The sequence below is a fragment of the Bos javanicus genome, chromosome 28 (assembly GCF_032452875.1).
Source record: "Bos javanicus breed banteng chromosome 28, ARS-OSU_banteng_1.0, whole genome shotgun sequence".
NCBI classification, from domain to species: Eukaryota; Metazoa; Chordata; class Mammalia; order Artiodactyla; family Bovidae; genus Bos; species Bos javanicus.
Genome location: NC_083895.1, coordinates 17,773,694 through 17,795,975, shown reverse-complemented (window position 1 = coordinate 17,795,975; position 22,282 = coordinate 17,773,694). Strand labels below are relative to the sequence as shown.

The 22,282-nt window shown below is 38.0% G+C and overlaps 1 protein-coding gene across 3 annotated transcripts in view; it reads left to right on the top strand.

Moving 5' to 3' along the window:
* The window catches only part of ANK3 (ankyrin 3), a 749,200-nt gene that overhangs the window by 115,540 nt on the left and 611,378 nt on the right, over nt 1–22,282 (top strand). For all 3 annotated transcript variants that reach the window (XM_061405045.1, XM_061405049.1, XM_061405044.1), the window contains exon 2: nt 7,196–7,234. In XM_061405045.1, coding sequence (XP_061261029.1) covers nt 7,196–7,234 — 39 coding nt within the window. The remainder of the gene's footprint in view (nt 1–7,195; nt 7,235–22,282) is intronic.

The window sequence follows — 22,282 nt, the reverse complement described above, 5'->3', positions numbered from 1 at the left end:
TGGATGAAACTGGAACCTATTATACAGAGTGAAGTAAGCCAGAAAGAAAAACACCAATACAGTATACTAACGCATATATATGGAATTTAGAAAGATGGTAACAATAACCCTGTGTACGAGACAGCAAAAGAGACACTGATGTATAGATCAGTCTTATGGACTCTGTGGGAGAGGGAGAGGGTGGGAAGATTTGGGAGAATGGCACTGAAACATGTATAATATCATGTATGAAATGAGTCGCCAGTCCAGGTTCGATGCACGATACTGGATGCTTGGGGCTGGTGCACTGGGCCGACCCAGAGGGAGGGTATGGGGAGGGAGGAGGGAGGAGGGTTCAGGATGGGGAACACAGGTATACCTGTGGCAGATTCATTTCGATATTTGGCAAAACTAATACAATATTGTAAAGTTAAAAAAAAAAAAAAAAAGAATACTGGAGTGGATTGCCATTTGCTTCTCTAGGGGATCTTCCCGACTTAGGAATTGTACCGGGGTCTCCTGAACTGCAGGCGGATTCTTTACTGACTGAGCTATGAGGGAAGCCCATACAATGATATTAAATGAGTAATAGTTACATAATCACAATAGTTAAAGATATCTATCAGCTTTCATAATCACTAGCCAGACAAAAAATAAAAGATAGTTACAATTGCAAGCCATAATGGGGACATGATTAACCTAACAATATAAAATAATTACATACAATTTGAGGAGTCAAGCAGAGTGATGTGGTAAGTGGAAGTGCATACATGCACATGTGGTTATCTACTTTAAATATAGCAGTGTGTGCATGTCAATCCCAAATCCCCCATCTATATATCCTTTCTCTCCACCCTTTTCCCCAGTAACCACAAGTCTGTTAAGTCTGGGAGTGTTTCTCTGTTTCGTAAAGTTCATTTGTATTATATTTTAAATTCCACATCTAAGTGACATCTTATGGTATTTGTCTTTCTCTTTCTGACTTACTTCTCTTAGTATGAAAACTCTAGGTCCATCTACGTAGCTGCGATTGGCATTATTTCATTATTTCTCATGACTGAGTACCATTCCATTGTATATGTGTACCACGTCTTCTTTATCCATTTCTCTGTCAGGACGTTTAGGTTGCTTCCATGTCTTGGCTATTTGTCATTCAGATGATGTCTTAAGATTCTCAGGCTTCCTCTGGGGCGAAAGGGATCAAATGGTGGGAGTAATACGTTTTAGAATACAAACAGGTTTGAGAAGGGCAGCATCCAGGGTTCCTGTTAGGGAGAAGGAAGGAGTATGGCTGACGAAGGAGCTCTCCCAGGAGGGGGCAGAACTACCCAGAGAAAGAGTATGGTCTGGATAATTACCTTCTAGAAAGCACAAGAGTCAAATTTATTTGAAGTTTTTAAAAGCTGCAACTTTCTTTTATCCATAGTTTTTAGGTCTGTCAATAGCAATTTTTCAATAATTGCTAGTTAAATTATCCTAGAGCAGCACAGAAAGAAGTGTATTTATTTGGGATCAGGCCAATAGAAGGAAAACTTGCCTTTCCGAAATGCAGCGAGTCAGAAGGAAGGGAAGAACTTGGATCAGAACTTGGGTGGTAGCTATGAGAAGGAAAGCATATGAGCCGAATCTTATTCAAATTTAGCTTTTAGTCTGTTGGGCACTTTCAACCATAATGGGTGTCCAAAGGGAAAAGAGAGGCTATTCTACTCTGATGTGTTCCTTCTACCCTCCTTTTTTTTAATCACCATTTCCATCTCCTCTGCTAACTCCCAACTCTCTGTTTACAAGGGTTTCTATTTTGCTTTAAAGTCCTATCCTTTTTTACCTCCAGTGTTTTTGCTCTCAGTGGACAAAAGTTACGGAAGTTCTTTGTTCTCTCTGCCAACTGATGGTCAGGAAGGCTTCTCAGCCATGTCTCTGTATCTCCTACTAAATTCTCTTTCCAATACAAAATCAGTGAGTCTTGAAATATTTCTTCAAATAATAATGAATGATCTACATTTTTGGAAACAAATCTTTTTTGAAGGTGATAGTGAAAGTGTTATTGCTTAATTGTGTCCGACTCTTTGCGACCCCATGAACTGTTTCTTGACAGGCTCATCTGTTCATTGGATTCTCCAGGCAAGAATACTGGAGTGGGTTGCTGTGCCCTTCTCCAGGGGATCATTCTGATGCAGGGATTTCTGCTGCATTACAGGCAGATCCTTTACCATCTGAGCCACCAGGGAAGCCCAATTTTTGAAGATATTTTCAAATATACAAGTATAAATAACCCCCATTTGTTCATTTCCTGAATTCTACAGGTATCAACATTTTCCCTGCTTTTTTTTTCTGAACTATGTTTTTTTTTTTTTAATTTTTTTTTTAGCATAGTTTACAGTATTGCTTTACAGCTTCAGTGAAGTGAATCAGCTGTTGTTGTTCAGTCACACAGTCGCGTCTGACTCTTTGCTACCCTGTGGACCGCAGCATGCCAGGGTTCCCTGTCCTTCATTATCTCCCGGAACTTGCTCAAACTGTTGTCCATTGAGTCGGTGATGCCATCCAACAATCTTGTCCTCTGTTGTCCCCTTCTCTTCCTGCCTTCAATCTTTCTCAGCATCAGGGTCTTTTCAGATGAGTCGGCTCTTTGCATCAGGTGGCCAAAATATTGGAGCTTCAGCTTCAGCATCAGTCCTTCCAATGAATATTCAGGACTGATGTCCTTTAGGACAGACTGGTTGGATCTTCTTGTAGTCCAAGGGACTCTCAAGAGTCTTCTCCAACACCACAGTTCAAAAGCATGAATTCTTTGGTGCTCAGCTTTCTTTATAGTCCAACTCTCACATCCATATATGACTATCAGAAAAACAATAGCTTTGATTATGCGCACCTTTGTTGGCAAAGTAATGTCTCTGCTCTTTAATATGCCGTTTAGGTTTGTCATAGCTTTTCTTCCAAGGAGCAAGCGTCTTAATTTCATGGCTGCAGTCACCATCTACACTGATTTTGGAGCCCAAGAAAATAATCTGTCACTGTTTCCATTGTTTCCCCATTTATTTGCCATGAAGTGATTGGAATCAGCTATATGTATCTCCTCCCTCTTGGACCTCCCCCACCATCCCACCCATGTAGGTCACCACAGAGCACTCAGCTGAGCTCCTTGAACTATACAGGAGGTTCCCACTAACTATTTTACATATGGTAGTGTATAAATGTCAATCTAATCTCCCAATCCATCCCCCCACAGTGTCTACACCTCGTTCTCTACATCTGTGTCTCTATTCCTGCTCTGCAAATGGGTTCATCTGTACCACTTTACTAGATTCCACATATACGCATTAATATATAATATTTGTTTTCCTCTTTCTGACTTACTTCACTCTTTATCACAGTCTTTAGGTCCATCAGCATCTCTATAGATGACCCAATTTTGTTCCTTTTAATGGCTGAGTAAAGTTCCATTTTTTATATGTACCATATCAGCTAAGAAATTAGCTATCATTTATTGCATTACTTTTTAATGAAGCTGTTTCATAAGGTCTAAATGAATTTATATGTCTAAGTTGGGGACAGAAGACATCGCTGAGTTGCAGATTGACTGCTTTATGGAGTCATAGGATGGTTGCAATGGAAAATTAAAAGGTATTGAAACCAGACAACTTGGGTGTACATTCAAGGCCTGCTATGACTTTGGGCAACTCATGTTAGCTCTTTAAAATTCAGTTTTCTCTGTGGGATGAAAACGAAAATATTCAGCCTCAAAAGAATAGGAGGATGCTTCTTCAGTATCATAAGAACTACCTATTTTAATTCCATTGCCAACATCCAACTCATCATATGAGACCCTATAATTTTAATTAAAAAGGCTGAGTGCCTAGAATTTTAATAACAAAGGCTGAGTGCTTTTGTTACTAAAAGGTTGATGCTTTTGAACTGTGGTACTGGAGAAGACTCCCGAGAGTCTCTTGGACAGCAAGGAGATCAAACCAGTCAATCCTAAAGAAAATCAGTCCTGAATATTCATTGGAAGGACTGATACCAAAGCTGAAGAAGCTCCAATACTTTGGCCACCTGATGTGAAGAGCCATCCCATTGGAAAAAACTCTGATGCTGGGAAAGATTGAAGGCAAGAGGAGAAGGGGACAACAGAGGATGAGGTGGTTGGATGGCATCACCAACTCAGTGGATATGTGTTTGAGCAAGCTCTGGGAGATGGTGAAGGACAGAGAAGCCTGGCTTCCTGTGCTGCAGTCCCTGGAGTCACAAAGAGTTTGACTCGACTGAGTGACTGAACAACAGCTAGAATTTTAATATGTTAATCAGTTAATAAACAAGGATATTTGTGCTCAACATGACTTTAAAACATTTTTTGGAAAGTTTTGTTCTTTGTGTCACAGTACGGCATATCAAAGAGAGAGAGAGAATGAGAATGAATTATGGGAAGAAAAGAGCATCCTAAGAGTAAGTGAAATGAGAAGTGGGTTGGGCCTATGTAGAGGAAAAAACAGGTGAGGATAGGCAAGAAAATGTAGGAAAAGAGGTTGGAGATACTTCTCCTATCAAATACTGTGTGCTATTTCAAATTCACACTGTGAGACCAAGAAGTGACAGATACATCAGAGGAAGAGAAATAGCCCTGAATCTGATGTTCATCCACTGACTTGTTGAGCACGTGTCTGTGTTACACTGAAGTAAGTGCTTTCTGTAAATTTTCTAGCTTAATCCTTACAACAGAACTGTAAGATAGATAGTGTTTTCTCTTTTTACTTTTAAGGAAAAATAAGATTCAGGGTAAAAAACGCTTATTCTGAACATTAGAGCTCAAACTGTACCTCAAAGCAGCTACTCTCACAGTGAATCTTGTACAAGTGAACTGGGAAGGAATGAGTGGTTTTTACTCTGGTGTTGGGGGAAAGGGCTGAGAGAGGGGGGTCATCAGAAATCACAGAAGTACTTGCTTCACGCCATCCCTACAATAAATTCTACACAGGTTGGAAAAAAAAAAAAAGGAACCAAGGGTAAAAGGTGATAGCAGAGTTGGAGGAGAAGTAAAAGAAAATGTAAGTAGTTATTTCATTGAAATTGAAACTTTGAAAGTGGGGAACTTTCTAAGCATAGAAACCATGGAAGAAACCACCAAAAAATGATTGGTATGTTTGGTTACATAAAATTTCAATTTCTGTGCATCGAAAACCATTATAAGTCAAACCTAAACGCAAAAAATGAGCTAGGAAGGCAAATGAAAATGTGTATATAATTGTGCTACACAAATGATTAATACCTCTATTGTCTGAGGAGCTCTTACAAATCAATAAGAAAACCACAAATTTCCTAAGCTAAAAATAGTCAAAAATAATAACTGGAGAACTACCGTAAATTTAAAAAATTACTTAGAAGCAGTGATAAGAAGAAATAACTAAAATTAAAAGCAGATATTATTTCTGCTATTAAATAAAACTTTTATAAAGTGTTAGGGTTTATCTGTGAACATTTTTAGAAATAGGAACTGAGTTGCTCATTGTCCTTTTGGTGGGCAGTCTATAGATTTTTATCTTTTTGGTGCACAAATTATAGACAAATGCCATGGAAAAAGTTTATGCCTTTTCTTCAGAAATTCTATTTTTGTGAATTTCACTTGCAAAAATTAGCCAGTGTAATGTCAAGATTTTTATGCAAGGGTATTGTTGCAGTATTAGATGTACTGTTAGATGTACTAGACAAAAAGAAAAATAAGATGATTTAATAAATATCAGAAAATATTTGAACAAAGTTTGTGAATATGAATATTCAAATGCACAATCTGTTAAGACTGTGTGTGTGTGTGTGTGTGTGTGTGTGTGTGTGTTTTAGCCAACTGGCATGTGGAATCTTAGTTCCTGACCAGGGAGCTAACCTGTACCCTATTGTGTGGGAGCACAGAGTCTTAACAACTGGACCACTGGGGAAGTCCCCAGGATGGTTTTTAAAGACTATTTTATATAGATATAAATGATTCATTGCTAAGGGGAAAAGGTAAGACATACTGTATATGCAGTATAATCCTAAATCTTGTTTAAATTCCATGTGTGTGACTTTGTATGTTGAAAGGGAGCATCAAGGAAAAACAGAAGATGTTAATTTCCTTCTAAATGGTGTAGTCATGATTTGTTTTTATTTTCTGCCTTTGGCCTGTTTTCTACAATGAATATAAATTGCTTTTATAATTATAAAATGTTATTAACATTTTAGAAGTTGTAAAGATTAAATATAAAAATACGGCTGAGGATAATGTTTTAGGAATGTTAATTTTATTTTCCTTAAATGGAACCTTAGATAGAAACTTAAAATTTCAGATTTGAGTCTTTATGATTTGATAGTGGATTTTTAAAAGCTGACAGATTAAATGATCTTTGTGATATCAGTTTTTATAGGGTTGAATTAACTAATACAAGTGTCATTAGAGCTAAAGGTCCAAAGCAGAATGTTCCTTTCTTTGCGTTCTGTGTATATAACCTTTGATTTTTGTTAGAATAATTTTCATCTTACACATTACCATATCCTAATAGGAAATGAGCTAAGATCATTTTTTTTCCCTTGATGGAATAAAGTTAGCATTTTGTAAAAGCAGAAAGTCAATAGTAACCTTCATTTTGGAGTACCTGTATTCAGAGTGGATCCTTAGTTTTCTCTTTTGAGTTTGTAATAATAATAGAGGAGCCATGCCATCTTTTGCATAATCAGGCTTTTGGCCTTTACATGCCTTGTTATTCTGGTTCTTGGTAAACAATATTTGGAGTAATAAAGTTTGAGAGAGAAAATGGATTTCTCATAATGGCTGTGAAGGAAAATGGTATGGGAAAATGTTCCACTATGCCAGTGTTTTCACATAGAGGAACTTTTGCATTATCTTATCACTGTCAAAGTTATGTCTCATGGGCATACTCATTTTAAGTTCAGGGTCATACTTTTTTTGTGCATTTTGCCCAACTTCATCTTTAAAAATTCTTTTTGGATTATTGATGCCATTGATTGGGTGTGTATACTTTGGAGCTCTCCTTGATTGCACAGTTTATCTAAGCATTTTCTGCAGACATCTTTCCTGTAGTCCATCATATTTCCTCTGTTTTTCTTTGTGTCCCCTTTTAAGGCACTTTCTGTTTTTAAGTCCATTATTAATAAGTATTTGTTGACTATTGTCCTGATAAATACACGAAATTCTTTCGTATTTGCTAAATGTTGGTTTCTTTGTTTTTAGGTTGACTATGGATCCTACTATTCGCAGAGCTCTAGAAAGGTAAACAAAATGAACACTGACTTCAACAGATACAGTATTTTTGGTTTGCTTTCTTTGTTGTAATTGAAAACATGAACTCATATGAACTTTTTATCAGATTCTGCTTTTAACTAGTTTATTGCTTTTTAAAAATTAGAGAATAAATTGAAAGCTTTTTATAGTTTGCCTAGTGGGTTACCTGGACATGTGTTCAGGCTAAGATGGTACCTTGAAGGTGTTCGCTGTGTTCCACATTTGGTCCTCAGCTCTGCAGCCTTGAGGTTTGAGTTTATGGCATGTGAGAGCAGCCGTGTCCCCTGGAGACTGATACAGTATTAGTTTCTCTATTTATGGTGCCATGAAAGCCAAATGCTGGGCTTGCCTCATTAATATATTCTCTCTCTCCTGTTTAAAAAGCCTGCATAGGAGTCCAGCTATGGTCAGTCATTTGCTCCTAGATCTGGAATTAGAATGAGGAGAGAGGACAGCCATTGTGAAGATTTAAGAGTGAACGCCGTGCTAGCCATGATAACCTGATGTGTGTGTCTAACCTAGAGGGGTGTTCTGCTCCGTGCGCTGTGCGGGTACCTTTTCCCCACACAGTGATGAGTACCGCACACGTTACTTTATTGCACTTCACTTCACTGGGCTTCACAGATGTTGCATTTTGTTTTTGTTCTGTTTTTTGGTTTTTTACAAACTGAAGATTTGCGGCAAGTCTACCCTGAGCAAGTCTATTGGCGTCATTTTTCCAACAGCAATTGCTCACTTTGAGTCTCTGTGTCACAGTTCAGTAATTCTCACAACATTTCATATTTTTCATTACTTTATTGTGGTGATCTGTGTTCACTGATCTTTCGTGTTACTATTGCCATTGTTTTGGTGCACCATGAATCTAGCCTGCATAAGATGCTGAACTTAGTAAATGTGTGTGTTGACTGTTCCACTGACCAGCCTTCCCCACTATTTCTCCCTTTCCTTGGGCCTTTCTATTCCCTGAGAACAACAGTACTGAAATTAGGCTAATTAATAAGTTTATAATGACCTCTAAGTGTTCAAGTGAGAGGAAGAGTCAACATCTCTCACTTTAAATCAAAAGCTAGAAATGGTGAGGCTTAGTGAGGAAGGCGTGTAGAAAGTTGAGATAACCAAAATCAAGGCCTCTTGCTCCAAACAGCTGAGTTGTGAATGTAAAGGAAAAATTCTTGGAGGAAATTAGAAGTGCTACTCCAGTGAATACCCAAATGATAAGAAAGCAAAACAGCCTTATTGCAGATCTGGAGAAAGTTTTAGTGGTCTGAATAGAAGATGAAACCAGCCACTACATTCCCTTCAGCCAAAGCCTAATCTCGAGCAAGGCCCTAACTCTCTTCAGTTCTGTGAAGGTTGAGAAAGGTGAAGAAGCTGCAGAAGATAAGATTGAAGCTAGCAGGGGTTGGCTGATGCAGTTTAAGGAAAGAAGTCATCACCATAACATAAAAACTAAGTGAAGAAGCAGCAAGTGCTGATGTAGAAGCTGCAGCAGATTATCCAGAAGATCTTGCTAAGATGAGTAAGGCAGTTGGCCACACTGAGAAACCGATTTTTAATGTAGACAAAACAGCCCTTTATTGAAAGGAGATGCCACCGAGGACTTTGATAGCTAGAGAGGAGAAGTCAGTGCTTGGTTTCAAAATTTCAAAGGACAGGCCGAATCTCTTGTTAGGGTCTACGCAGCTTTTGACTTGAGTTGACAACAGTGCTCATTTACCTTTCCAAAAATCACAGGGCCCTTAAAAAGTATACTAAATCTAGTGTGCCTCTGCTCCATAAATGAAATCGCAAAGCCTGGATGACAGGACATCTGTTGGCAGTGTGGTTTACTGACTATTTTAAGCCTACTGTTGAGATCTACTGCTCAGAAAACAAACAAACAAACAAAACTTTTCTTTTAAATTACTATTGTTCATTGACAGAGCACTTGGTCACCCAAAAGCTCTGATGAAGATACAATGAGATTAATGATGTTTTCGTGCCCGCTAACACAACGTCCATTCGGCAGCCCATGAATCAAGGAATAATGTTAACTTTCAAGTTTCATTATTTAAAAAATATATTTTATCAGGCTATAGATGCCATAGATAGTGATTCCTCTGATGGATCTGGGGAAAGTAAATTGAAGACACTTCTATAAAGGATTCACCATTCTAGATGCCATTGATAACATTCTTGACTCGTAGGAAGAGACCAAAATATCAATGTTAATGGCTGTTTGGAATAAGTTGATTCCAGCCCTAATGGATGACTTGGAGGGATTCACAACTACAATGGAGAAAGTTACTGTAGATGTAGTAGAAACGGCAAGAGAACTAGAAATTGAGTCTGAAGATGTGACTGAATTGCTGCAATCTCGTGATAAAACTTGATAGGAGTTACTTCTTATGGGTGAACAAAGAAAGTGGTTTCTTGAGATGGAATCTATTCCTGGTGAAGATGCTGTAAAGATTGTTGAAGTGACAATAAAGGATTTACAGTATTACAGAGACTTAGTTGATAAAGCAGTGGCAGGGTTTGGGAGAGCTGACTCCAATTTTGAGAGGGTTCTGTGGGTAAAATGCTACCAAGCAGCATTGCCTGTTACAGAGAAATCATTCATAAAAGGAAGAGTCTATAAGGGACTTCCCTCGCAGTCCAGTGGTTAAGATTTCATGCTTCCAATGTAGAGGGAAGGCACAGGTTTGATCTCTGGTTGGGGAACTAAGATCCCATATGTCACATAATGCAGTCAAAAAAAAAAAAAAAAAAGCAAGAGAAGTCCATCGATGCAGTAAACTTCATTGTTGTCTTACTTTAAGAAATTGTCATCTTTAGCAACCACTTCCCTGATCCATCAGCAGCCATCAGCATCAAGGTAAGACCCTCTACCAGCAAAAAGATTACTGATTCACTGAAGGCACAGATGATAGAGAGCATTTTTAGCAATAGAGTATTTTTAAATAAAGGCATGTACATTGTTTTTTTAGACATGAAGATATCACACATTTAATAGTCTAGAATGTAGTGTAAACATAGCTTTTATATGTGCTGAGAAACCAAAAACTTGGTGTGACTTGCTTTATTGCAATATTTGCTTTATTGCTATGGTCTGGAACCAAACGCACACTATCTCTGAGGTCTGCCTATAAAAGATGCAGTTTCCCTCTCAGCTTCCCATTTTTCTCAGTTTCCACCATTGATCTTTCCACATACTCATAACGTCCACTAGTCTTTCTGTTTTAGTCTGGGAGGTATCATTCTGTCCAACTGTCAAGCAGAGGCAACAGTCAGAGTTGTATTTGAATGTCAGCTCTACTTGGCTCTAGGCTCTTGCACAAGGTATTGAATGTTTCATTTCTCTTATTTGAAAACATATTAGTAAGAGTCCCTGTCTCATAGACTTGTTGTGAGATGAAACATTTAACTCAGTGATGTAATAAGAGCTCAGTAAATATCAAACAATATAATTCAGGTTATCATGGCTTAGTGTTTATTCTAAGGTGAATTCTGCACACACATGTATAGATTTTATTAGGTTGAACTGTGTGAAATTGCCATTTTGGCATGTCAAAGCACCAGCTATTCATATGGCTAACCCCAATAATAACTTCTAATTTTTGTCTATAGAACCTTAGTTATTTTGCTTAATACATGTCATTATCCTAATTGAATATTAGCATATTGAATTATCTTCTTTAATTCATGTTATATTGTTGTTGTTCAGTGAAATGGCAGAATAATACTGATTTGGGGGTGTCATGAACTAGTCATAATAATGATAATGTTGTCTATTGAGATTTTTCCAAGTCAATCTGTTTCTCAAATGGGCTCATCTTTAAAAAAATTTTTGAAGTATAGTTGCTTTACAATGTTGTGCTATTTTCTATTGTACAGCAAAGTGATCTGGAGGGTGTATATTAGAATATACACATATATCCCTTCTCTTTTGGATTTCCTTCCCATCTAGGTCACTGCAGAGCATTGAGTAGAGTTCCCTGTGCTAAACAGTAGGTTCTCATTATTATCTATTTTGTACACAATATCAGTAATGTCAATCCAAATCTCTCAATTCATCCCATCTCCCCATCTGCCTTGACATCCATATGTTTGTTCTCTATATCTATGTCTCTATTTCTGCTTTGTAAATAAGATTGTTTATACCCATTTTTTTTTCAGATTCCACATATGTGTGTTAATATATGGTGTTTATTTTTCTCTTTGTGACTAACTTCACTCTTTATGACCGAGTGCCATCCATGACAGTGTATCACTAGGTCCATCCATGTCTCTACAAATGACCCATTTTCATTCCTTTATATATATATGCTACATTTTCTTAATCCATTCCTCTGTTGATGGATAGCAATGTTAATAATTGATACCGTTTTCAGAATGAGCGAAACACAAATTTTACCAATACTCTGTGAAAGAACAAAAGTATATGTTGTTATGTTTCAGGATTGAAATATTTTTGTTGATCTTAAATCTTTTATGAAAATGAAACAACTATTCATGAATGGATTGAAAACTTTCTTGCTCTACTTGCTCTACTCTATTTCTTGCTCTACATAATACTTACGTATTTGTGCACAGACTGACCTCCTTAATTTGGCCTTTAGCCCTTTAAACAGCTTCTGAAATGAGTGCGTGATCATGCTAACCTTCTGTAGCAATCTTTTACACATGGTTTAAATGTTGCCATTACTGAAGTCCTGACTTTGTACCAGGGATGGTATAAACCAAGCCCTGAGGCAGCTATTGGGAATTTCAGGCTGAAATGATTTCTCTAGAGGCTCCAACAGCATCAGGAATTCAGTTGGGTGAGTGCTCAAAACTAACTGGGGCAAAAAGAGGCTCAGAGTTGATACCTTGTATCCCCAAAGTGAAGGGTTTCCTCTGCTTTACATTTTTGGGATCTTGCAAGTTTCTCTTCTGACCTTTGGTTTTAGTATAAATTCAACCATCTTGGTGCTTTGGAACCTAACTGGCCTGTCAGCTAAGTTTCAAAGAACATTCTAGGAATCAGAGACCTGAACTCTGATGAAGAGGCCCCTCATTGCTTGGTATCCACTCCAGTTCCTTTCTTTCTTGCACTCCATGTTCAGTTCACTCAGCCAGCCAGCAGGGGCCCCCAGGAGGCAACATAGGATCCTTGTCATTTTTTTGTTGTTATTGAATCTTCTCACGCAGTTAAAATATCAAAATCTTCCTGGGATTAGAGAATGAGGAAATATGATTTCATGCTGCATAAATTGAAAGGGTGGCCTTGGTGAGTTCTGAGTTGAGATAAAAAGAGCATCAGTAAAAATGAAAGGAAACCCATTTAATTATGTCTGTTATTGGACTCTTTCTTTCTCCTCCCCCCACTACTCTGATAATGTATTTTTATGGAATGTGAATCAAATGGCAGCCTTTAAGAATCCAAGGTCACTTTTTAAATCTTGTCTGCCAAAGACTTGCCTAGACAGGCCTTTGATTTAGATGTTTGTAGATGTGACTTGACATCATGGCTAGGTGTGCTGTCAGAACGTTCGATTTACTTAATAGAAAGGCTAGAGTAAAGCTTGAGCCTCTCTGATAGGACTCTTTTGTCTTTGAACTGAGGAGTATGAGTAATCAGGAACAATGCTCCCTGGTGGCAGGTGAAGAACGCATTCTGAGGACGCAATTCTAAGAACTGTCAGAATTGACTCATGCCCACTTTAATGGTATGGGTTACAATGAGGCTGACTAAAAATATCTGGATGATTGGTGGTGTTTGCGAGAAAGTGTGTCTTCCTCCTACATTCAGAACAGATCAGAGCTGCCACCATGCAGACGCCCAACTGCCTTGAAGGTCTTTTCAGCGAGAGACTGATTGACATGAGGTTCAGATGTGAAAGATCTCTGGCTGTTCCTGCTTGTCACTTCCCTTAATTCAGGACTGATCTGAAGGCTCAGACATGTCTCTCCTCTTTGCTCCTTCAAGTGGGCCCTTCTTGAAGGTGTGTGGTCAGTAGGAAGGAAAGATTGGTTTTCAGTCCCAAAACACTTTTTTGTGACATTCAAGAAAGAAATGTTTGCTTTGATTTCTGTTCTAAAGAGAGTGCTCTTGTTGGGCCTTTAAAAAATGTGTTAGGGTTTAAAATTTTAAAAATGTGTGTGTGTGTGTGTTTGAGGGAGAGAGAAAGAATGTGATAGGGAGAGAGATGGGGGGGATGTAGAGAATGAGAGGGGGGATTTGGAAGATTAAAAAATCATATCTCTTATTCAGAATAGTTATAAATGTTTATAATTTACCTGTATTAGAAATCATCTCATAAATGACAAGTCATTAGTTAATAACGACTTATCACATACGGGTAACTTACACAAGTTCAGAATCTAAGAGTTTAGAATCCTGGTACAGCAGATCAGAGTCAATAACCAAAATTTATTAATTTTGTGGTTTCACAAAATGGTCCTCTCTAGGATCCTTCTACACCATGAGAAAACCCAATATTTCAGTTGACCCTCAGTTTTCCAGTACCCCACTTCAGAGCTGCTAAAGACTTCATAAATGATGTCTAATACCACAGTATTTTCTCCCAGACCTCTGATGCTGTCTATTTACTTTCCCTTTGAGGTGCAGGGAATAATCTGTATTATTTTTCTCCTGCAGGTTTGTTATGCTTTGCTCAAGTCAGTGGGGAAGCTGTCATATTTGCCTTGTAAAAGGGCTTAACATATCATGGTGATACTACTAGTCTGGATTGGTTACCAGATTCGAGATTTTGGCAGTTGATAAAGTTTCATTTCTAAAAATACAATATTATAAAAGAATCTTTCCACAAAGAGGCCTCATCCTTTTTCTTTTTCATGCTTAATAAACATTGTTTCATTTTAGTGAGTGTTTGACTTCTCTTCTGAATTCTCTATCCTTGTCTTTGGGTATTATTGTATTAGAGTACTAATTTTCTTGTCAATTCATACCAGCTTTTTATATATTCATATTCTTAGTCCTTTCACTCTATTTTGGTGGCCAGTATTTTTATAGAGTTCCTTTGCCTTCTGTTGTCTTTATATTCTATTTAACTTGCTAAGTTTAATTTAAAAATTTAGTAAATAAGCTTGTACTTTCCAACTATGGTGTAACTGCTAACTGTAGAATTGTTTTCAAATATGCTAATTTTTAGAAAGTGTCATAGTTTGGGGTCATATTTTTGATCTGAAAATTAAAAGAAAGGGTAGTGAGTGTGGCTGAAAAGATAACAGTCATGTTCAGGGCTTTGAATTCTCAGCTAAGGAGGTCAATCTAGTGTAGATGTGGTTCACATCAAATTGGATGCAGTTGTGACCATGATATGGGAAGGTATTGAGTAGTTAATCTCTTTAAAGCATTGGTGGAAATTCTAAGCCACCTGGACACTGTCTTATTAGTTCCTTCTTTTTTTTTTTTTAAACTCTCATGGATGTCTCTTTGTTACAGTCCTTTTTATGGATATCACATCTAAATCCATGATCACATCTGAAATGTGATTAATATGTGGATATTAATCCAATATGTGAGTTTAGTACTAATATGTCAAATTGGTGCCATGAATTCTAAGGTGAATTCTTACCCTGCACTCTCATCTTTATGATGAAAAGTGTGGTCCTAGCTTGAGTAATGGTTTGGTTCCTAATCACAAACCACCTTCTTCCACAGCACCAAATAATGTACTGGTTCAAGTCTGGCAGACCAGTTATTAGTTAGAAATTGTGAACAAGTTACTTGACTGCTTATATTCCTAATTTTTCTCATTTCCAAAGGAGAATAATTGGGCTTTTCAGGTGACTCGGTGGTAAAGAATCCGCCTCTCAGTACAGGAGACACAGGTGACGCGGGTTGGACCCCTGGGTTGGGAAGATCCTCTGGAGGAGGAAATGGCAATCCACTCCACTGTTCTTGCTGGGATAATCCCATGGGCAGGGGAGCCACAGTCCATGGAGGAGGGCTACAGTCCATGAGGGTCACAAAGAGTCAGACACGACTGAGCAACTGAGGATGAGCATGGAAGGGGAATAATAACAGATCCATACCTTATAGCATTATTATGAAAATAAAATGAAAACGTATCCTTCTCAAAAAAGTTCTCGGTACGTTTTAGTGAAAATCGCTGTCATGTCCAACTCTTTGTGACCCCATGGACTGTATAGTCCATGGAATTATCCAGGCTGGACTACTGGAGTGGGTACCCTTTCCCTTGTCCAGGGATCTTTCCAACCCAGGGATCGAACCCAGGTCTCCCACATTTCAGGCAGACTCTTTACCAGCTGAGCCACAGGGGAAGCCCATGGTACATTTTATGTGTTTGCTAAATGTTAAATATCATGACTATTGACATGTAGATGCGACATCCTCTTTTGTTTTCCTCAATTGATGGCGTTCAAAGCCAGTTTTAAGAGAGTGATGGTAATTCCCAGAAAATTATGAGGACTTAACATTTTTAATAGGGTAGTAAGGAAACAGCAGGCAAGAAGTTGATGATAGATCCAGGAAATTATGCTTTAAAAGGCAATTTCAAAATGATCAAAGTTTCTTCCTGTGGATGTTTCCCTGGCCCACATGTCATACACCTCCACATCCATTTGTGATATTCTAAAAGTTGGATCAAAATAGATGAACAGGATTTGAGAATGTTAATCTCATTTTGGTCTTTATGATAAATGTTTATCAGTCTGTGTATCTACCCACCTGTCAATATATTATGTATGTTATCAGTATATATATATATATTACTATATGTAATACAAGTATGTGTGTTTAGAGATGTTTGTGTGTACACACACAATCTGTATTTGTATAATGTGTATAGTAATGTAAGTTAGAGCTCTAAAGAGCCTTCATGATTCCAGATTCTTGCTGAACCTCTTGATAAGCGTTATTCTCCTAATTCATCCAGAAGGAGGACCTGGGGAAGAGCCTCAGTGTGATAAATACTGTTTACTCCAAGCTACAATGATGGGTTCCTTTCTTCATGATGGTGTGTAATGCATATCATCCACTGCTCAGTCTGTAATTCCAACTCAAAAATGATTCTGTCTCAGGCTAGAAAGAAAGTAGGACACATATGTGTTCGTTTGAAAAAATTCTTTTCCATTATGGTGTATCCCAGGATATTGAATATAGTTTCCTGTGCTACACAGTAGGAACTTGTTGTCCATCCATTCCGTGTGTAATAGTTGGCCTCTACTAACTACAAACACGCAGTCCATCCTCCTTTGATGAATATCCCAACATACTCATTCTTAGTGTCGCAAAATGACTTCCTGATGTAGTTGATTGTAGTTTGTCTTTTGCATTTATAAGCATTTGTTGATACTTTATGACTTCAAATGGTGCAGTAAAGGAAAAGTAAAGGGACTAACAGGTATTGGGTGGCCATGATGTGCTACAGTATATTAACATTTGATTCTCCCATGAATATGTTAGGCTGGTTTAATTGCCCTTGATCTATTGATGCCAACATGAAACTGTTGGTAATTAGGAGAGCTCTGATCCGATCACCCAAATCATGCTCTTTCCAGGGCTATGCTGTCTGCTGATACATTAGATTCTGAATAGGGAGGCCAAGAAAATCGTGCAGTTTCCTGTGTTATGATGTTTCAAATAGTGGCCCTGGCTGGCCACACTTGGAGAAGTTGGTGGGTAGCTGCGGATAGTCCGAGCTGTGTGGTGCGGGCTCCTCCTTCCCACAACCCCTCCCTGTCTCCGTTCTCCCCAGCTGCTCTCCAGTTTGGGAGGTACAGCCTTGCTCGTCATTCTTCACCTTGGCTCTCTGGCTTCTAACCTACCTCCTCCCTCCCACCAAAGTTTTGATATTCACACTAGACTCCTAACTGGTAAAGCCATATTGGTGAATGCTCTTTTAAGTGAAGTGAAAGTTGCTCAGTCATGTCCAACTCTTTGTGACCCCATGGACTATACAGTCCATGGAATTCTTCAGGCAAGAATACTGGAGTGGGTAGCCTTTCCCTTCTCCAGGGGATCTTCCCAACCCAGGGATCGAACCCAGGTCTCCCGCATTGCAGGCAGATTCTTTACCAGCTGAGCCACCAGGGAAGCCTATTTACTTCACTTATTTATTTCAACTCTGTGTTTTGAATATCTAGCTATAATCTGAGGCATGTATCATCTCCTGAGAAGAGTCAGCAGTTAAGATGTCAGCCTTGTCAGGATTCCTGAGCATTGTGCTGATAGGTACTTGGAAATGGTATAGATAGAACATATGCTGAAACCTTCTGCCATGTAAATATGTTGCTCTTTATCAGAAAGTTTCCAGAATTCGATAGGGAGCCTTTTGCATTAATTTAGGTATTCTGGTTTGTATTCGGCCCTTCTTATTAATGTATTTTTTTTAAATAGAAAGGGAGGACTTGTGTGGTGTAGATGTGGAGGTGAGCTTGAGTCTGATTGATGCAGACTCAAATTTTAGTCCCATCTCTCACTGCCTGAGTGCCCCCAGACAAGTCACTTGTTTTACTTTTTGGTGCTCTGATTACCCATCTGTAAATCAGATGTGATACCTACCTCCTGGACCTGTGTATGACACCTAGTCCGGGCCCTAACACAGAGCTCTGCTGAGAAAATATTAGTTCTTTGTATCTTGACCTGGAAAGTAATGCTTTCGTACAATTCTTACCTTCAGTGAATGGATATATTTATATGGAGGAAAGACTGATTCAGTAAGTCTTTCCTCTCCTAAAGACTATTTCCTTTGCAGTTCTGTATCTGTTCCATTTCACATAAAGGTTTTAAGCGCTCTCATTTCCCCGACACCTCTGCATGAAATAAGAAGTGAACTCAACATACAACAGCTTGTTGGGTGTATTCCATACATCTGTTCTGTGCAAGTGTTCTTCCTGCCGGATCCAAAGTGCAGGGAGTCGAGAGTCACATTCGCTAGTAGACTTAGCAATTCCAGCACATTTATCATGACGCAGGTGATGCTTCTGAAACTGTGCAGGAAGCTGAAATGAGTAATGTGACAGGTCAAGGCTTACAGCCATAGGAGAAAATGCTTCTCGCTGGGTATTGACTGTTTTCCATCTCAGATTCCTCTTCACTCTTCTGTGAATTCTGTGCTCCCTGCTAAAGACCAGCCTTTCCCACCTGCTTTCTGTATTGGTAAACTCAACAGTTTCTGCAAATGATGTTAATATGCCTAAACAATGGTTAACAGTTCATGAGTACACACCCAGCAAGGTTTCACTTTAAACTAATCAGCTCTTAGATACTCTCCAGTATCCAAATTTAAAATCGACAACTCTTTTTTTTCACTTTTAATTCGATATCTCCAAGGTATAATTTTTCATGAAAAAGTAAATATTTTTAGTCACCCAGCAAGGGAAAACTTTTCTTTTTACAGAAATATACGTTTAAGAAAGGATGATGTGTACTTTTTCTAAGTCATCTCTTGAGACCAATTACTTTGACTAATCAGAAGCTTCTAAATTATTTTTAGTTTTGTACTGTTATCAGTGTTCCAAAGAAAAATGTTCCTCAGTGTGACTTACATTTCTGTTTGCTTTTGTACTTATTCAACCATCAAAAATTTAAGAGATGCATCATTTTTTAAAATCAGGAAATAATAGGAAATTGAAGAACGATAAGAAGGATTATCTCTTTTTATCTTTCTTTTTAGCTGCACTGTGAACCTTGTGCATCCCTGACCAGGGACTGAACCTGGGCCCTTGGTAATGAAAATGTGGAGTCTTCCGCACTGAACTGCTAGGGAATATCCAAATGATTACCTTTTATTTGTTATGTTCCTTTTCTAGCTTTTAGTATTGCCGCCCATCAATAGCTAACACTGTATTTACTGCTGGCTTACAGTCAAATGATAAATTTGTATTTTTATTTTCCCAAGCACTTCTTTATAGACAGAAGTAAGCTGAATTACGTTGTCATCTACTAATAATTGGATATCTGGAGATAGTCAGTACCAGCATAATACTCCTACAACATAACTTGAGGAAGCAGGAAGTGTTGTATAAAGTGAGAAAGAATGTTTAGAAGCTGTATATACTTCCTGTTATTTTATTGATTTTTTAGACCATCCTTATATGAAATGGACTTTTTGATATAACTTTACAGACAAATGGAAGCTCAACTTTTAAGATTTACACAAATCCTTTAGTTGGTCCAGTGCTTTGTTCTATGGTCACTGATTCATTTATTAAGAGATGATATGCTCCCATTCACATCACTTTCCTGTGAGAAGCAGGCATGCCCTGTTCCTTGGTGACCCGGACATTAAACATGAATGGACAGGATCTGTAACTAAGACACTAACACCAGTCCACCAGTGAATGAGAACCATTCTGTGTCTCTGCTTTTCTCTTCTCTATGAACATCTGGGTCTGTACTCATCACATCTGGAAATGCGTGTCGTCTGTTTTTTCCTCTTTGGAACCAAGGTGGAGACAGACATTTAGCTGGTCTGTGCCTATCGCTTATGCTAATGTCAGTAAGTTTACTGATTATGTTTACCAGGCTCAAGCTTTTAAGATGAGTCTCTATGGAAATAAACTGCTTATTTTATGGGTTGTCTAGTGCTGTGATCAGCCATAATCAAGGATGGTGGAAGATTCTAAGAGCAAGTTGTAATAATGTGTTTATTGGAAAACGAAGATAGCAAACTCTAAAATAAATCTTGTTTTGTTGTTCAATTGCAATCTTGGGAACAGCCTACAGTGTACCAGGAAGAGTTGTGCTTATGGAGTAAAGCTCCACTGTCTACCTTCTACTTCTTGAACTTGGTGGTTTTATTTGATGGAGCTTGGTTGTTTTGTTTCAGCAATGGGAAACACTTCCTATGGCGCTTTCCTTCCCAATATGGGAGTTGTCCACTTAGAGTATAGGTGGTGAGGAATTACCTTAGAAGGGCTCAAAGTATTATTAGAGGACCTCCTTCTACGTCTTGCTAGAGAAACCCCAAGGGTACTTATTCTGTCTTCCTTTTTTCTTTTGCAAACATGGGTAACCTTGAGAAATACACTGAGTAGTTAGCACTGATTTCCACAGCTCTGGCTTGGAAATTTCTTACAGTCTCAAGCTGCTGCTTAGACTGGTTGCTAAGCAACCAGGAGAAGAGTTCACAAGCTTTGTCATAAGCTAGCAATCAAATGAGAGACAATATTTTCTTTTGATTATTATTTTTTTTGTCAGCTCTTATTTTTGGTGTTGTGTATTTACATCCTTTGGGGAGTATTATTTCTAGAAACGCCTTTTCCAAAGAAGCTTTGTTTGTTAAAAGCATTTTGGTTTGATCCTTTTGGATAAAAAGATGAGCAGTAGGCATAGAAATTAGGCCTTGAGGCAGATGAAATAGTTTTATGAACCATGATGGAGTCACATACTGCTTTAGCCTCTCCTTTTTTAAGAAAACATACATGAAGCTTTCCATTCTTCTACTTCTGGTTTTCCATTATTGTGCACTTCTCTGACATAAATCAGTGACTTTGAATCTGTGCTACCTCAGCTCTTCTGTCCTTGAAGGTCACCACTGAATAGAAGATCATTTAATCCTTTGTAAGCAGGATTTATTCTGACAATTCTTGGAGCCATTTTTCATGTAATTTCAAAAATATCTGTATCCTTTTTTTTTTTAAATGAACTATAATTAACTTACAGTGGACTTCCCTGGTGGCTTAGTGGTAAAGAATGTGCCTACAATGCAGGAGACTCAGGAGATGCAGGTTTGATTCCTGGGTTGGGAAGATACCATGGAGTAGGACATGGCAACCCACTTACAGTATTCTTGCTGGGAAATCCCATGGACAGAGAAGCCTTGTGGGTTACAGTTCATGGGGCTGCAAAGAGTGGGACACGACTGAGTGACTGAACACTCACTGGCTTACAATGTTATATTAGTTTCAGGTGTGCAACAGTGATTTGATATGTTTATGCATTATGAAATGATCACCATAATATATCTAGTAGCCATCTGTCATCATTCAAAGTTATTATGATATTATTGACTATATTCCCTTTACTGTATGTTACATCCTTATGATTTATTTATTTTTAAAACTGGAAGTTTGTGCCTCTTAACCCCTTCACTTATTTTGCCCATTTCCCTGCCCTCACCCCCAGTATAAATCCTTGACCCTTACACATTTTGTCTCTCAAATACTAATGAGCCATCTTTTAAACAAATGCTTAGGTAAGTGTTTGTAACTGTTGTTTATGTTTTTAATTATACATTGATGTTTATTCAGTGAGTCTGAGGAGTGTGCCTCAAAACAGTAATCTTACAGTTAGTGAAAATGAGATGAGGAGACTGAGATGATACAGATCTTCTGCCTCAGTCCCAAAGGATGAAGAGATTGTAGAAACTGCATATCAATGAGCATGATGCTGATATCTGGCCAGATAGTACCTTGGGTTATTGAACTAATAGCTTATGATGACTATGCAGAACTGAAGATAATTAGGAGCCTAAATGATATCACTCAGAAAAACTCATGTGAAATTAAACTTGTTTTCTTTCTGATGATTTTAGTATGCTGGTGATTCATGTTAATGTATAGCCACTGGATATAGATTTTAGTAACATGTTTGATTATATGTCTTAAGATAATCAGCATTTCATTAACACAATCTGTAGCTTTATGCTTTAAAAGAGCACTTAGCAATTTTTTTTCTGCAGATGCTTCTCTATATAAATTATTTGAAGAAATGAGACAGGATATTAAAACTGATATAAATGTTTTTGAAATTCATGGATGTAATATTTGCATATAAACATTACTATTTGCATTTCCCCTTGTAATTTGGTCTACTATGGAAAAAATTCTTATTTACTTTTTACAGTCAATAATGAGTGTTTTATTGAATAAGACCATGCTCACATTTTAGGACAGAGTAATTGAAAGCATTTAGGATGAGCTTATGTTTACCACTCATTCACTCCCAAAGCAGGTGGGATTCTAGCTCAGCCTTTGTCACTGCCAGGGTTTTGTGTATGAAGTGTCAGTGTATCAGTGACTATTGGAAAAAGGACTGATGCCTTGTCTTAGTTCTATAATGGATATACTTATTAATGCATT